The 17,311-nt window shown below is 38.1% G+C and overlaps 1 protein-coding gene across 10 annotated transcripts in view; it reads right to left on the bottom strand.

Moving 5' to 3' along the window:
- The window catches only part of TBXAS1 (thromboxane A synthase 1), a 258,953-nt gene that overhangs the window by 154,795 nt on the left and 86,847 nt on the right, over positions 1-17,311 (bottom strand). For 8 of the 10 annotated variants that reach the window (XM_039362422.1, XM_039362417.1, XM_039362466.1 and 5 more), the window contains one exon: positions 12,547-12,672. The exons of the other annotated variants lie outside the window; for them this stretch is intronic. In XM_039362422.1, coding sequence (XP_039218356.1) covers positions 12,547-12,672 — 126 coding nt within the window. The remainder of the gene's footprint in view (positions 1-12,546; positions 12,673-17,311) is intronic. 10 annotated transcript variants of the gene reach the window in all.

The following is a 17,311-nucleotide window of genomic DNA, read 5'->3' as shown; positions in this document are numbered from 1 at the left end:
CCCAGAAAGTAAGAAGCCAACTATATCATTTAAGATAAGAAACTCATTGACATTCCTTGACCTTCTCAGAGCTATGTAAGTGCAAGAATCTTGCAACCCAGCTATGTAAATTTCACCATTTGGGGTGAGGTGAGGAAGGCCATTTATTTTCTGCTAGATTTTAAAAAAGGGAACGGCTGAAAAACTCCAGATAGTTTTCCAGAAAGATACAATTTGTTTCCTTCTATCACTCTGATTGAGCCTTATGAACAATCTTGTCTTCATATGGAGCCACATTTTTGTATATCTGCAGGCAATCTCAATTTTCGAATGGTGTTATGAGAAAACCTAGATTATTATGGGCTAGGTCACAGTGTTTCTCAACCTTGACAATTTTAAGGCACGTGGACTTCAACTCCCAGAATTCCACAGCTGGCTGTGGAATTCTGGGAGTTGAAGTCCACGTGCCTTAAAATTGTCAAGGTTGAGAAACACTGGGCTAGGAGATAGGCATATTTTTTTCCCATATTTATCAGAGACATTTGCTCATCAAGAACAATTCTGTTATATCGCCTCAAGAGGGAGCCAAAGAGATTTTGTTCCCACAAATTAGGTTGCTGGGTTACTAAGGTCTGTGTATGTTTTCTTGCAAATTAAAAAAGAGGAATAAAGAAACTGTAAGAGAAAAGAGATCTAGATCAGCATACTGTAAGTTGTCACCCTTCAAAATGTTATAGTTTTATGTTTATTTTCAAAAGGTTGCACAGATCACATACTTAAAAAAAAACAAAAAACAACCACACACCTCCCAAATACCGATTCCTATAGGCAAATATCGATTATTATTGAAAAGTTAAAGATGTATTGCACACACTTCCACTATCCTACCACTTTTCATTTATCTGTACTATGTACACTCCATTCAAGAGGTTTAACTGCTACAGAAAAAAACAAACCACGAAATGAAATAAAGCTTCAAGCAAACAAAGAAACCAAATAGTGAAAAGAGAGACATGCGCAGATAAAATAGTTGTCAGCTAAAGACTTACACATCCGATTAAACAAGAACCTATGCATCACAGGACTTATTCTATACCTATAGTATAGCCTGGGGAGGGAAAGAGAAATATATGTTCCACAATGTAAAATTGCACCCTCCTACTTCAGCCAAAATAAAGGCTGAGATTTGAAAAAGAAACTGGTCTGAGGGCATAAGCAGGCTGATTTGTCAAAAAGTCTATTTATAGAAAATAACAGCCAAAAAAGACATGTTCTATTTTTTATAGACTTTCTCATGCCTGTTCCTAGAAAAATCATTATCCATATTTTTTTTAACTTTTGCAGATGCCTTCTTATTCTTTTTTAAAACATGTACTTCTAAAATGGTCATTTATCAGGGATATACCTTCTTCCTTGGGAGTTTTCTGAAATCACATCTCACAGGAACCTTGCATCTTGTGCCTAATGCATACCAGGGTATATTTTAAACTACTGTTAAACTACTACAGAACAATTAGATATAGAATGAGTCTATCTTTGACCAAAGTGCAGTCTTGTGGTTTTTAAAGTAGTGGCGGATAGTCAGAGGTAGAATCAATAGAATTAGTATAAATAAAGTGAGGGAAGTTAGCCCAGAAAAGGAAATATTAAAAAGGGCAGAAAAATTATTTTTCACCAAAAGGATTTTTAAAAGTATTTTTTGAAAAGCAGAAACCAAACCTGGCCCCCAATCTATCTCTCTGCCCCAAGCAAGAGCTAACCCCATACAAATGCAGATGTAAAACCATCAGAAAGTTGAAGCCAGAGCACTCAAGAAGACAAAGAAAATCTTCATGCCCCACCCAAACTCTAGGAGTCATTAGCCCCATCACCTGGGAAGCAGGATATGATAATAGGATTAAACCACAGATATCAAAGCCTAGAAAAACACTCAGAAAGAGCCTCAAGGTTCATGCCACAGGAACAGGAAACTATTCCAAACAAAAGGCTAGAGGGGGTATAAAAACCTACTGCCCATGTGCTCAACTTCTCTTTCCTCTCCTCTGCTCTTTCTTGCAAGGACCATCTTTCTGCTTCTTCAATAAACTGTAACCTTCTTTCCAAAGCAGTCGCCTTGTTGCTTATTTATCCCCGGCTTGGATGAACCAGGATGAAGACTTACTTCTGACAAAAGCAAAATCATTTTTTAGAAGTATGTAGTGGGGAAAAGACTCAATAGGAAGAATTATGTCCCTTTTAGCATCTATGAAATTTAAAGAGAATGTTATTAGGGAGCATGTTATTATTATTATCAATCAGAATAGAGCTGGAAGAGACCTTTGAGGTCTTCTAGTCCAACCCCTGTTCAAGCAGGAGACCCTGTACCATTTCAGACAAGTGGCTGTCCAGTCTCTTCTTAAAGTGATGAAGCACCTACAACTTCTGAAGGCAAGGAGTTTGTTGTTGTTCTCACTGTTCTCTCCAGGTTGCTTCTCTCTTTTGATTAGTTTCCATCCATTGTTTCTTGTCTTGCCTTCTGGTGCTTTGGAAAACAAGTCAACCCCTTCTTCTTTGTGCCAAATACTGGCACAATACTGAAATAATACTATCATGTCACTCCAGTCCTTCTTTTCTCTAGACTTCCTGCAACCATTCTTCATAATCATTTTAATTGATCTTTTCTGCATTTTTTCCAAAGTCTCAATATCTTTTCTGTAATGTGGTGACCAAAACTGATCACAGCATTCTAGGTGTGACCTTACTAAGGCTTTATAAAGTGGTACTAATACTTCACGTGATTTTGATTCTATGCCTCTGTTTATACAACCATTGTATTAGCTTTTTTGGGCTGCTGCTGCTCACTGCTGGCTCATGTTTCAGTGATCGTCCACTAGGTCTTCAAGATCCCCCTCCCAGAATTGTGCATGTTAATATTTTCTATAAAGTTTGAGATATAAGAAGGCTTCTAGCAAAATATTGTGCCAGATTATTGAGCAACTGAGGATATCTCATTTTGCTGACATTTCTAATTTAGCTCTTTCTTTTGGAAAAGCAAAGTTTTTACACCATAATCTTATTTTTTATTTTTATTTTGATCTCTCTTGGTCACAGAAACAGTCAGCTACACTCTCTGATCAGAAATATCGATAATGGTGTAGTTGTTTGTCCTACTGAATCTCAGTGGATACCTAGTTTCAAAAATCTAAAAAATATTTTGAGAGTTACTTTTCACAAGGAGAAGAACAAGAAAGTAGGGAAGAGCCGGAGAGTAAAAGTTATGATGAAGATCTATTAGAGGAAGTTGATCGAGAGCGAGAAATACAAAAGTTACAAGAAAGAGAAAGGTTAGAAAGAGAAGCAAAAGGAAGACTTATAGAGACAAGAAGTATAAAACAAAATAAAAACAAAAAAATAGATCAAGTTAAAAATGGGAGAGGTATTTAAGCTCTTTTCTATAAATATTAATGGATTAAATATATCAAGAAAAAGAGTTTAGACGTTTAACAATTTAAGGAAATTGGATGTAGATGTGATGTATCTTTAGGAAGTTTACATAAAACAGGATTATAGAAAATTACTAGAGAAAGTAAAATTTAGAAACATTATACACAATATTAGCATAAAACAAGAAAGGAGGAATTATTATATATGTCAAAGAAAAATAAAATTAAATAAATATACTTGGATGAAAAGGGATGAATTTTAATGTTGGAAAAAGTATTAGAGTAAAAACAGTATATGCACTAAATAATATGAGAATATTTGTATGATCACCATGCTTAGATGGAATTCCGGTCGAGTCTTATAAAAAATGTGAGTGTTACTACAATGAATAATGTTGGATTCCTAGTAAGTAGTAGAATATAAAAGAAGGAAAATGTAAATAAGAAACAATGGGGCAATAAGGACAAATATTTCAAAGAAGAGGGGGGAAATGTAAAGAATAGAAGAGTACTGTTACAAACTGCTGTTAACAAAAAAGGATATATTACGTTTGTATGTGTGTAATGTTTGTTGTGTTTTGTTTTGTTGGTCTAAAATAATAAAAAAAGAAAGAAAAAAAAGAAAAAATATTTTGACAATAAAGAATGAAAATAAATTATAATATGAATACAGTATCTTCTCTTTTCACAATTCTTTTTTTACTCTTTAATTTGTATTCTCTTTCTTTCATCTGAACAGTGTGATTTATATTTAAATTTTGGAACTCAAGGATAGCTTTTTAAAAGTGGAACACTCCAAAATGCAATCAAACACCATGATTTGTATCAAAATACAATGTGAAACTATCATACTGACAACAGATGCCTGACACTAGCACTATCAGTGTCTATTGTGATAAGATAGACAGACATATAGACAGATATATAGACAAGTTTGCTAATCTGTTCTTGGTTTCCATTTAATTTATCCATGGAATCTTTTACTGGCAAAAAGAAGTGTTTAAATCTTCAGTGATGCATAGAGTATTATTTTTTATATCTCAAGCTTTCTAGTCAACAACAACTATCTTCAACAAGAGGAAGCCTACAGCTCCAATTAGTTCAATTATATGAGAGACTTATTCATATACAACCAAAGGGCACCACATTAAGGAAATACAATTTAAATAAAATTTACCCAACATTAGATCATTCATCATTTCAGAAACCCTACCATTATTTGCATACTATACTCTGGATTACAAATTGCTGTTATGTATACTGCTCCATGGTAGCATCGCCCAGCGGAATTGATCAAAATAAGCGTTTGGATAAAGTCTTCAAATGTTCTGAGCATTTAATATACATTTTCTTAGCAATACTTATTTTGCTCATCCTTTCTGTGTGAAGTAACACCATTATTATCAATATACTGCAAATGATGGGGTTCCGAAGAATGTTAGCTTCTCAAGGGCACCTTGTGAGTTTGTGATAAGATCTAAACAGAGGACTCAGACCTCAGTTTCTTAACTGCAATGCACAAATTTCCTTGGAGTATTTTGTAATATATTGTCTGCTTTTATAGAATCTTACTTGTATAATAAGAATCATGGACCAATATCTAAATAGTCACAGTTGTTGTTTTTCATTTTAATCATTCTTTTAGACTTATCTACACTCAAGAGTCTTCCTAATGTTTTCCCCCGTCATTCATTAATGCTACATTAGACATTAAGTCTTTATACAATGTGCATTTGCCACCATTTAGATTCTGTCTCGCTTCACAGACAGGCACTTCATAAAGAAGAGGCTTGTATGTGGGAAAACACCTGTGCTCCGGCCATCAACTTGCAGACAGCTTTGATCTCCCTTTCTGTTATCAGTTCTATGCATTTCAAACACGTTGCATGCATCATAATAAAAAGGGAGAAAGAGTAGGGATGTAAAACAAGGGTTTGCTTTATTCTTTAGACCAATGGCTGGCAGAGCCACACAGACAGCACCTGAAAAACCAAATGCAAAGGAAAACGACATTATCTTTTATCTGGCTGAGAGAAAAAGGGGAAAATTGTCCTCTTAAAAGAGAGGGGAGGTGGGGAACAAGCATGCTGAAGTGAAATGCTTTTTTCTAAAGTGTCCATTTCTGAAGAAAACAGAAGGACCGAGGTTGTTCTGTCCCTTATTTTTAGATAGCCACAGTCACAGCAGGTAATGAAACTCCCAGAAAATAAAGCACACATTGACTCCTTTAAAAATAGATATTTGGCAATTACTGCTTGCATAATCATTTCAGAGGTCAGAAAATCATCAGAGTATCCTACTTCAATCCAGTGTGTTGATTCTTTGTAAAAAAAAATTATATATATAATGTTATGTGATTTAACAGGCCACATGAAAAGTCTGTAAGTTGTTTTGACAAAGCCCACAATTTTAAACCTTTGGTGTCTGTATGCATCTATTTTTAAATGAAAGCATAGTTGTATTCATATTTTTTATTAGGTAATTGCATTCTATGGCAAATTTTTAAAATTGCTTTAAGAATGGACATGACCCTTAAGATTTCAAGAGGCAGAGAGATTGTAAGGAATAAAAGACTCAGAAAGAAGGGGCTAACAGATAAAAAAAACAGGGAGGAAAGTACATTTCTATTTTTATATGCATCATAATTATAGGTATATTAAGCAACACAGTTGGCAATTTGCTTTTCTTGGTGAAGAAAGGTATGTCCTTGGCATGCATATTGTGAACTTAGTATTTGTAAGAAATGTACTTTATCACATATATGTAGTGTTTATATCAAAGGGAGAACAGGAAAAGTTTTTGTGGGGTGTGAGATGTGAAGGACATCTTCTCTCTCCCTTGAATTAATATGTTCTTATTGCGTTAAATTATTTTTTTCCTCCAGCATATTTTATATGGTTTTGGAGTAGGCTTGGGAGAAAAACCTAGTAGGAAGCTATCTTCTGCTGAGTTAGAACCCATAATCTTTCTTACCCAGAATTGTCAATATGGTCAACAACCCCAGCCTTCTTGGGGTTCAGGAAGGATTTTTTTCCCCAGCCCTACCTGGAGATGTCAGGAGCTGAAAGTAAATCTTCAGCCTGGTTTTTATAAAGTTAAACATCTGAGAACAGACTCATGCACGTCGTTCTGTTGCATCTAATTTAAAAGCAGTCAGTTATTCAGAAATAATAGGTGCTTATGAACTAATTCTGATTCTTCAGCAAAATGGTAGCTGAATCCAGTGGTTAGTCCATAAACTACAAATGGCAGCTTTTTCAGTGAAGAATTGTCCTATAGTCCATGTATCTAGGCTGGCCAGTGAATACTTCTACCTCCATTATTTTTAGCTGTATAGATTTGATTCACATAGCATTTTAAACTATAGTTTAATAATATACAAACCACAATATTTGATTTTGTCTTAGGTTTATGTATGATTCAACCAAATTCCATTCTAGTTTAGTTTGATATGAAAGCTGTGTCTGAATATATCCATGTAACCATAATTTTGCCTTGATCTTTCATTTTAGGGCTTTCAATTCTGACTTGTTCTTTGCTCCTGCCTTCTGGATTCCCATTCCTAACACTGTTCAATTATTGACTTAACTCAACAAGCCATTATTTCCTACATGTTCTGTTTGAAGCAGGTCTTAATCATATCTTTTGACCTAGACAATTCCACAAAAACTTTCCAGTATTTCTGGTTATTAAAATTTTGCAGAATTATTTTTCTTTTTAATTGGGCCATGTTTTCTAATGCATGATCATTCAGGACCGAGGAATTGTCTGTTCAGGATGCTGACAATAAGCCAATAGACAAAAAGTCTGTTCAGAGGCATCAAAATAATTTAAAGAGCTGCATGTGGCTGTTTTTACTGATAGGTTGTGCAAGGGTTTTCTCCCCTAATTGCATCAATGGCAGCATACTACCCAGAAAGCTTGCTTTGCACATAGGCTACACCTAGACTGCAGATGGTTAACCTTTTTAAAAAAATAAGATTTAGCATAGTCTTATTGCATATTATTAACAACTGTCAAGTGAACAGAGTTTCAAATTTCATCCAAATTAAAATAATCAGAACTGCAAACTGGAAGAAGGGGAAGGAATTCATGGCATGCTATTTCAGATTTACATACACATAGTCACCCTTTATTTATCTTGCTCATGAAAATTAGCAGCTTACAGAAAGAAACAACAATTGAAAAGATTTTGCAGCAGACATAAGGAACTGTCCCACTGACTGTAAATGGATTTTTCATATGTGTATGAACTTTTAAAAACTCTCCCCACTTATCTATACATATATACACACATACACATGCATTTAACTATTTTCATTTGATTTATTCATATGTTGTATTTGGATTGCATACAAAGCCTATAGAAAAAGTGATGACTGAATGAAGTATAAGAAAAATAATCCCACCCATATATCTCTCCTATTCCCTTCCTTTTCTTTCCTTCCTGGTAATGAAAACAGGCAAGGCTGTGACAACATTTTTTATATGATATTGCACACAGACAACTATTCTTTCAACTTGCTCTTTTAAGTGTCACTCTAAATGTATCAGCATAATGTTCCACTTTATTATTGTTTTCTAAAAATTCCACAGTGAAATGTTGGCTACTCTGCCTTAAAAAGTGAGCTTATGTTATGTTCCCATGTGATCCAAAAACATAATCATGTCTACATTTTAAAAATATTGTAAAGGGAAGAAAAGTTTGAGTTGTTAAGTACACAACACTGCTAAATCAAGCTTTCAATGGATGCTGTTTGTGCAGTTTTTCCAAAAATAGTCAACCCATAAAGGCCTGCAATAAACCACTTACTTAAGGGTCAGTAAGTAACAGCCTCTTCTGCTACAGCTGCTAATTCAAGGGTACTTCCAGACGGAAAGCTTTTTAATACCACTCAGTAATTGCTATTGTGTTGTAAGCTACATGTAGAATTTCAATCCATTTTCAACACTTTATGAGTGGTTTCTTAAATATGTGAGGAATATGTGTTAAAGCATCCTTAATATACTTACATGGTATTTTTTATTAAAGACAAAACAAACAAAAAAACAAAAAACTTCAGTGCCACTTAAAAAATGAATAACAGAAGAAAATAACAGAGTTGAAAGGGACCTTGGAGGTCATCTAGTCCAACCCCCTGCTCAGGCAGGAAACCCTGTACCATTTCAGACAAATGGTTGTCCAATCTCTTCTTAAAAACTTCCAGTGTTGGAGCATTCAAAATTTCTGGAGGCAGGTTGTTCCACTGATTATTTGTTCTAACTGCCAGGAAATTTCTCCTTAGTTCTAGGTTGCTTGATAAATTTCCATCCATTACTTCTTGTTGTAAAAATTCACACAGTTAAAGTGGGACTGATCAGAAAAACAGTTGAGAAGATATGCTCAAGTAAAGGAAGTCAACAAGGGAATTCAAGGTCCTGAAATGTGGTTTGCATCAATCAAAACCACATAAGATATTGAAATGAACCACACATTCAATCTGTTGTTCCATTTCTTCCAGTACCAGTGGAATTCTGTGAACTTTGAAAACATGTGACAGCAGTAAGGAAAGGATTTGATATTATACACAGGCAGCATAGATTTTTTTCCCCTGCTACTTTTCCCTGCTTTGATACTCAGTTTAATTCTCAGTATTTCTCTTCTATAAGTCAGTTTGAGTCCTTTGGTACAAAAATTACATTAAATAAATAAATAAAATAACATTTCTCCATTCTGCAGATATATGACCAGATATAGGGTCCATCACATTTGAAGAGTGGCTATACCACAAAAGCACATCTTTTGCATGTAAATTATCCCAGATGTATCTGCAATTAAAACTAAGACAGTAACTAATGCTTAGTTCATACATCATAATTAGCTATGTTTTCAAAAGTGCAGCAATTGGGTTCATCATAACACTAAATCAGAACCACATGATGTATTAACATAATGTGGGAACCAGTTTATGAACAGACATATTAGTTTACATGAATAAAGTCCAATCTAATGATGGAAAACCACTTATATTAATCTTACAATGAAACCAAGGGCTCATACAAACAAGAATCTGGGAATGAAAACAAACATTTGGGTACTGTGCAGATAAGGGGAAAATGCAGTTAATGGAAATCGGCAAATTATTAAAATTGATTAATCAAGGCAGGAATGTATTTGAAGAAAGAAAGTAACTTAATGAAATACACACTGTATCACTTGCAAGTTAAGTGTATAATGCATAATGTGTAGCCTTGTATGGGGGGGTGTCACAGGGGCCCATGCAACCATGGGGCTGATTGGCCCCATGACAACTTCTCCCCCACCTGTATTAACAACTATTAACCTTCTCATCTTGGAACTCTCTATCTTTTGAAATGTTATAATGTTTTATAATTTTAGAAAAAAATAATCTTAAATTATTTCATGTTTAAAGCTTAATTTTATTGATTAAATTGTAAATTGCACAGAGGGGGATGGGCGGTTGAGAAGCATAAAATTTAAATAAATAAACAATTGCTTGACTGGTACCAAAATATGGTTCCTGGGAATTCTGGGGGGGGGGGTCATACAGACCTAACATATCTGAAGGCTACCAGGTTGGTAAACCTGGATTAGCAGATAGCATCCTGTTTGGTGGGTGGACAGCCTAGTATTCCAAGATTATTTTGCTTTCTATTGTTGTTATTGTAACAGGCTTTACCAGAACTACATCGGTGAACATATGTCATCTCTTGCTGCTGCTGATTAGCTGAATCAGTATTCCATTTCATTAATGCATAATGAAAGCAGTTAATAGGATTGTGCTTCTCAGCTCTGAATAGGAATGTGATGCTAATAAGATGAGAGGTCATCTCTCCTGCTAACAAAGGAAGAAACTGTGGACAATACTTTATCTGGGCAACTCGTGGCAAACAGAGTGTTTTTAAATGTTTTTCGAACCCAGTTGCCATTGTTATTTGACCATTTTATTACCTGTGTTTGGTTGTGACATTTTAACTCAGCTCATCTGAGGCTCATTTTGTCTGCCTTTTAAAAAAGACAGCTATTATCTGACTAACCTTTTGTGAAGTGGCAAAGTTTTCAGTGGTCTAGCCTACCGCTTTCACCAACTACGAGGGCACGGTTGTTTCAAAGATGATATTCTCCTCTGTACACTTAAAAATAGTTTGTTGATTTATTTAGTTATTTTATTACATTTAAATGTTGCCCATCTCACTATCAAGCGACTAAGAAAAACAGTTTGTATCACTTACATTTTCTTAACACAGAAATGATTAAAATTAAATATATTGAATATAACTATTAATGTATTACTCTGATCAATTGGATAAATATTTTATGTGCATACAGTATCTGTGTGAGCAAGATTCCGGTATGTGTTGCTATTTTACATACACACAAACACACAACACTCCATGCATATTCAGTCTATTTAGATACATAATGTACAATGTGAGCAACGTCCCTGAAGAAAATAAGGGAGAAGTGAAGATAGTAGGCATTGTGTAAATTGATGACTTTTTGATTTTACAAACCTCATCACATTTCTTATCCTATTTTAATACTGATTATATATATTATATACATACAAACAAGATCAGAGTTGGCAATCATATATATGATGACCTTGTGGCCCTTCTAGTCTTTTGCCTCAAAACATATTTTACGTTTCAGGGCACAATGTATGAGCAAATAAAGGGCACCCCCATGGGGTCACCTATTTCGAGTGTTATTGCTAAGGCTGTATTGCAGCAGTTGGAACACGTAGCGATGACCCAATACTGCCCAAAGTTTTGGGCCCGCTACGTTGACGACACGTTCATCATAATTAAGAGGAGTCAAAAAGCTGACTTTGTGGACACACTTAATTCGGTGTGCGTGGACCTGCAATTTACGGAGGAGGAGGAGTATCAGGGTAAGCTGGCATTTCTTGATGTCTTAGTCCAACGCCAGCCAGATGGGACCTTAACCACCCGGGTCTATCGCAAACCCACGCACACCGATAGAATTTTGCATTACAACAGCAATCACCCGGTGGCCCACAAAGTCAGCTGCATTAGAACCCTCTTTAAGAGGGTGGACTCCCACTGCAGTACAGCTGAAGCTAGGATGGAGGAAAGAAAACATCTCCTCCGTCTCTGTAAGTACAATGGGTACCCCATGAAATTCATCAGATGCCACAGTACTCTGTCCAAACCATCCCCAAATCCATCAAGTGGGATGGTACCATCACAGACGACCCGTATTACCCTCCCTTACATTAGCAATGTCTCGGAAGCCACCACCAGACTATTGGCACCCTATGGTGTAAGGGTTGCACATAGACCTGACCGGACGTTGCGTTCCTGCATTATGAGACCAAAGGACCCACTCCCCATAGTTGAGAGATCTGGAGTCATTTACAGGATTAACTGTAATGACTGCCCAGGCAATTATGTGGGAGAAATTTCCAAAAGGGTCGGAACAAGAATGCAGGAACACAAGCTGGCAATAAGAAGAGGTGAGCAATACTCCCAAATACTCATTCACATGGAGGAGTTTGGTCATAAATTTAATTTTGACGACGTAAGGGTGGTTGCCAGTGACACCTCCAAGAGTGGTAGGTTACTCAAAGAAGACTGGTTTTCAGACAGCATGTCAATCAATTGACATGTGGACCTACGCCCAGCATATCAGACCATGAAAGCGTGGGAAATGTGTAGACGACCTGGGAAAAAACATCTGAGTAACAAAAACTCTGGGTGTCCATTAGATGAAACTGGCAACAAAGAAGAGAGACATCTACAATCTAGACCCCCTTTAGTTAACGATTTGTGTGTACATCCGCCGTTAATTAAGAAATTTATTGATATTAGTGGCCCATCCTCGGATGCCCCAGACACCTCCTTGCATTATACCTAATACTCAAGAATAAGAACAACAAGTGTCCCAATTAACACAAAACAAACTCGTTACCCCAGTGACCATATCGGCTCCACTGTCCCCAATGGTGCCCCTGCTACAACACACCTGGTCGCCGGTGCCTTGGAAATGGATAGGAATTCAAAAAAGGCAATACCTACTACGAGCGACGGCAGAATAACACCTTTGCTATGCGGCCACACTGATCGGAGCCACCGAGACAGAGACATGCCTTCAATGGATGTACAGAAGATCAATACTTACAGCCGCCCCATTATGGGGGTGGTCACGCGCTCCCGGAAAGCGGCGTTACGGAAGACTGAAAGAGAGACAACCGGATTGAGAGTTGCACCGGATGGCACGAAGGAGGAGCACGGAGGATGCGATATGCTGGGAACAGTGGGGGGAAATAAAAGTGTGGATGAGATTGGTGGCAAGGATTGTGGGGGGATTGAAGGAGTGACAGGATTGAAGAATGCAAATGAGTGCGATGCATGCCGGAGGAGTGGAGGAAAGAAACGTCCCGAGGAACACAGGAAGAAGAATCAACTCAATAGTGCAGAGGACCCTTTAATTTTGAGAAACACACGTTGCCTATATGACTCAGGAACTAAAGGGAGGGGGGAAGTGGGTGGTTGTGTGGATGTAAGTAAGAGCTATAAGAAAGAATCACTGAAGGCTGTAAGTGAAGCAAGGATTAGTCGGCTTGGACCTGTTACAAGGTCCATGCATAGAGTTTAGGCGTGGCTAAGCAGGTTTCCTCACTAGCTAGCTTATATTCTGACAATGATGGCAGGTGCTAGCCATTGAAAGCTTGATTTTATTTATTAAAACCTTGGTGTTTTATTTCCTGGTGATCGCTTCCTTTTTTACTGAAAAATATATATATATTATATATATATATATATATATATATATATATATATATATATATATATATATATATATATGTAGGTCCCACGTAAAATTGGAAGTGTCTTGGCGACGTTTCGACGAAGTCCCATTCGTCATCTTCAGGCTGGTGCTTTCAGCTTCGTGCCTCGAGCAGCAGTGTGTGGTCTTGGCTGTTTCTTCCTTTTAACTGCCAGTGGAGGTATGAACTGATTGGGTGGGAGCTTGGCTGTGTTCTGATTGGGTGGAGGTGTGTTCTGATTGGTTAGGGGCTTGGCTGTGCTCTGATTGGCTGGGGGGTTGGCTGTGCTCTGATTGGCTGGGGGGTTGGCTGTGCTCTGATTGGCTGGGGGAGTGTTCTGTTTGGTTGTGCTCAGGTTAGTCTGAGTTGCAGAGGGATTCAAGATTTTGGGCTGCCCTGCCATTCCTTGGCTTCGTGTTCGTGGTCGTGCTTCCTCTTCATGGAGGGTGTCAGTTTGCTTCATGTATGGATTGGGGGGGTTTAAAGTGGCTAATGATGCAGCTGTGGTCTGGCTTCTGGTTTGTGGTCGTGCGTCGGTGTGTGTTTGGGTTTGTTTTTTGCGTGGATGTTGGTGGTGACCTCCTGTGTGGTTTTTGTGAGTGTGGGTCTGGTATCATTTTTTGTGTTAGGGAGTCGTTTGTCAATGAGGGCGGGTTTCCAAATGGCTGGTAGGCGGGAGGTATCATCTCGCTTGTTCATGCTGTGTGGGCGTTTTTCTATCTCGATGGCTTCTCTGATTATTCTGTTATTAAAATGTTCACTTTTGGCAATGGTTCTGGTATTTTTAAAGTCAATTTCATGTCCTGTGGCTTTAAGGTGTTGGACCAGGGAAGATGTTGGTTCCTCTTTTTTGACTGAGTTCTTATGTTCTTCAATGCGTGCACTTATTCTTCTGTTGGTTTGTCCGATGTATGTGGTGGGACAAGTGGTGCATGGGATTTCGTATACTCCTTGATTTTCTAATTCAATTTTATCTTTGGGGTTTCTAAGGATGGTGGATATTTTTCTGTTTGTGCAGAATGCTGTTTTGATGTTGTGTTTATGGAGGATCTTACTGATTCTGTCTGTGATGCCTTTTATGTATGGGAGGATGGCTTTGCCGTTTTCTTGTTCTTTGTCTTGGATTTTAGTGGGGGTTTCTTTTTGGATTAGGTTTGTAATCTTATTTCTATGGAATCCATTGGATGTTAGTACATTGGTGAGAGTGTGTAGTTCGGGTTTTAGGTGTTGTTCGTCAGCTAAGCGTTTTGTTCTGGAGATGAGTGTCTTGGCTACAGAGTTGATCTGTGATGGGTGGTGGTGTGAGAGAGCGTGCAGATAGCGGTTTGTGTGTGTTTTCTTCTGGTAGATGGTGTGTCCTAGGGAGCCATTGGATTTCTTGTAGACTAAGACATCCAGGAAGGGAAGTTGGTTGTTAGCTTCTGTTTCCATGGTGAACTGTATTTTGGGGTGTAGGCTGTTGAGGTGTGTGAGGAAGTTGTCCAGTTTTTCTTTCCCATGTGGCCAGATTATGAAGGTGTCGTCTACGTATCTGAGCCAGAGTTTGGGTTTGTGATCCGATTTTTCTAGAGCTTGGGTTTCAAAGTGTTCCATGTAGAGGTTGGCAATGACAGGTGAGAGGGGTGATCCCATGGGTGCTCCTTCTGTTTGTTTGTATTTTTGTCCATTATAGATGAAGTATGTGTTGGATAGGCAGTGGTTGGTCAGATCTAAGATGTGTTTGGGGGGGTTATATTTGTTTTGGATAGCTGTCAAGGCTTCTTTGATAGGCACTTGGGTGAAGAGGGATATGACATCGAAGCTCACTAGTAGGTCGCTGGGCTGTAAGTTTTGTTTCTTTATGATCTCTATAAACTGGAATGAGTTTTTTACGTGTGAGGTGATGGATTCTGCATAGGGCTGTAGTTGTTTGGCGAGAAATTTGGCTAGGTTTTGTAGAGGTGAGCCTATGGAGCTGACTATAGGTCTGAGTGGGGTTCCTTCTTTGTGTATCTTGGGGAGACCATAGAGTTTGGGGCATCTGGATGATTTCTCTCTGGGAATGATTCTTTGCTGGATCTCTTCGCTAATGGGGGAGGCTTTTATTTTGGATCTGGTGGTTTTTTCCAGGTAGGTGGTGGGATCTGTATTTAGGGGTTTGTATGTGGAGTCTTGGAGTAGGTTGGTTAATTTGGTTTGGTAGTCAGATGTGTTCATAACCACCGTGGCGTTGCCCTTGTCTGCTGCATTCCAGTTTATAGAGTTTATAGTCGCCAAGACACTTCCAATTTTACGAGGGAGAAAACCCGAACAACCGAAGACCTACATACAAATACCCGCGAAAACCTCAGAAAACATATATATATATATATATATATATATATATATATATATATATATATATATATATATATATAGGTTTTTTTGTTAACAAAGAATAAAGAGAGAATGGTATAGCTATTTCGGGTTCCTTTAACCCTCATCAGCCAAACTTACTCTTCTGAGATTCGAACCTGGGCTATCTGCATGTTAGGCAGATGTTATAACCTCTAAGCCACGGGTTCTCTCCCACTTTGTTAGCTACCAGGAGAGAGACAGGGGGAGGAGATTTTTACCTTGAATGAACACCCTGTCAGCCCAGATATGGGAGAAAGAAATCTTCTTTCTTTTCTTTTCTTTTGCCTGTATCAGCTCAATCTAGAGCCATCCACAAGCAGCAGTCACTAACTGCGACATCATTTTACATTTTTAGGTTTTTTTGCTAACAAAGAATAAAGAGAGAATGGTATAGCTATTTCGGGTTCCTTTAACCCTCATCAGCCAAACTTACTCTTCTGAGATTCGAACCTGGGCTATCTGCATGTTAGGCAGATATTATAACCTCTAAGCCACGGGTTCTCTCTCACTTTGTTAGCTACCAGGAGAGAGACAGGGGGAGGAGATTTTTACCTTGAATGAACACCCTGTCAGCCCAGATATGGGAGAAAGAAATCTTCTTTCTTTTCTTTTCTTTTGCCTGTATCAGCTCAATCTAGAGCCATCCACAAGCAGCAGTCACTAACTGCGACATCATTTTACATTTTTAGGTTTTTTTGCTAACAAAGAATAAAGAGAGAATGGTATAGCTATTTCGGGTTCCTTTAACCCTCATCAGCCAAACTTACTCTTCTGAGATATATATATGTTTTCTGAGGTTTTCGCGGGTATTTGTATGTAGGTCTTTGGTTGTTCGGGTTTTCTCCCGCGTAAAATTGGAAGTGTCTTGGCGACGTTTCGACGAAGTCCCATTCGTCATCTTCAGGCTGGTGTTTTCAGCTTCGTGCTTTGAGCAGCAATGTGTGGTCTTAGCTGTTTCTTCCTTTTAACTGCCAGTGGGGGTATGAACTGATTGGGTGGGAGCTTGGCTGTGTTCTGATTGGGTGGAGGTGTGTTCTGAATGGTTAGGGGCTTGGCTGAAGAGATCCAGCAAAGAATCATTCCCAGAGAGAAATCATCCAGATGCCCCAAACTCTATGGTCTCCCCAAGATACACAAAGAAGGAACCCCACTCAGACCTATAGTCAGCTCCATAGGCTCACCTCTACAAAACCTAGCCAAATTTCTCGCCAAACAACTACAGCCCTATGCAGAATCCATCACCTCACATGTAAAAAACTCATTCCAGTTTATAGAGATCATAAAGAAACAAAACTTACAGCCCAGCGACCTACTAGTGAGCTTCGATGTCATATCCCTCTTCACCCAAGTGCCTATCAAAGAAGCCTTGACAGCTATTCAAAACAAATATAACCCCCCCAAACACATCTTAGATCTGACCAACCACTGCCTATCCAACACATACTTCATCTATAATGGACAAAAATACAAACAAACAGAAGGAGCACCCATGGGATCACCCCTCTCACCTGTCATTGCCAACCTCTACATGGAACACTTTGAAACCCAAGCTCTAGAAAAATCGGATCACAAACCCAAACTCTGGCTCAGATACGTAGACGACACCTTCATAATCTGGCCACATGGGAAAGAAAAACTGGACAACTTCCTCACACACCTCAACAGCCTACACCCCAAAATACAGTTCACCATGGAAACAGAAGCTAACAACCAACTTCCCTTCCTGGATGTCTTAGTCTA

Source organism: Crotalus tigris, unplaced genomic scaffold (assembly GCF_016545835.1).
Source record: "Crotalus tigris isolate CLP2741 ecotype Arizona unplaced genomic scaffold, ASM1654583v1 scf7180000017588.1960692, whole genome shotgun sequence".
Taxonomy (NCBI): domain Eukaryota; kingdom Metazoa; phylum Chordata; class Lepidosauria; order Squamata; family Viperidae; genus Crotalus; species Crotalus tigris.
Note: the sequence above shows the minus strand (reverse complement) of the source record. Positions and strands in the feature narration are given on the sequence as shown.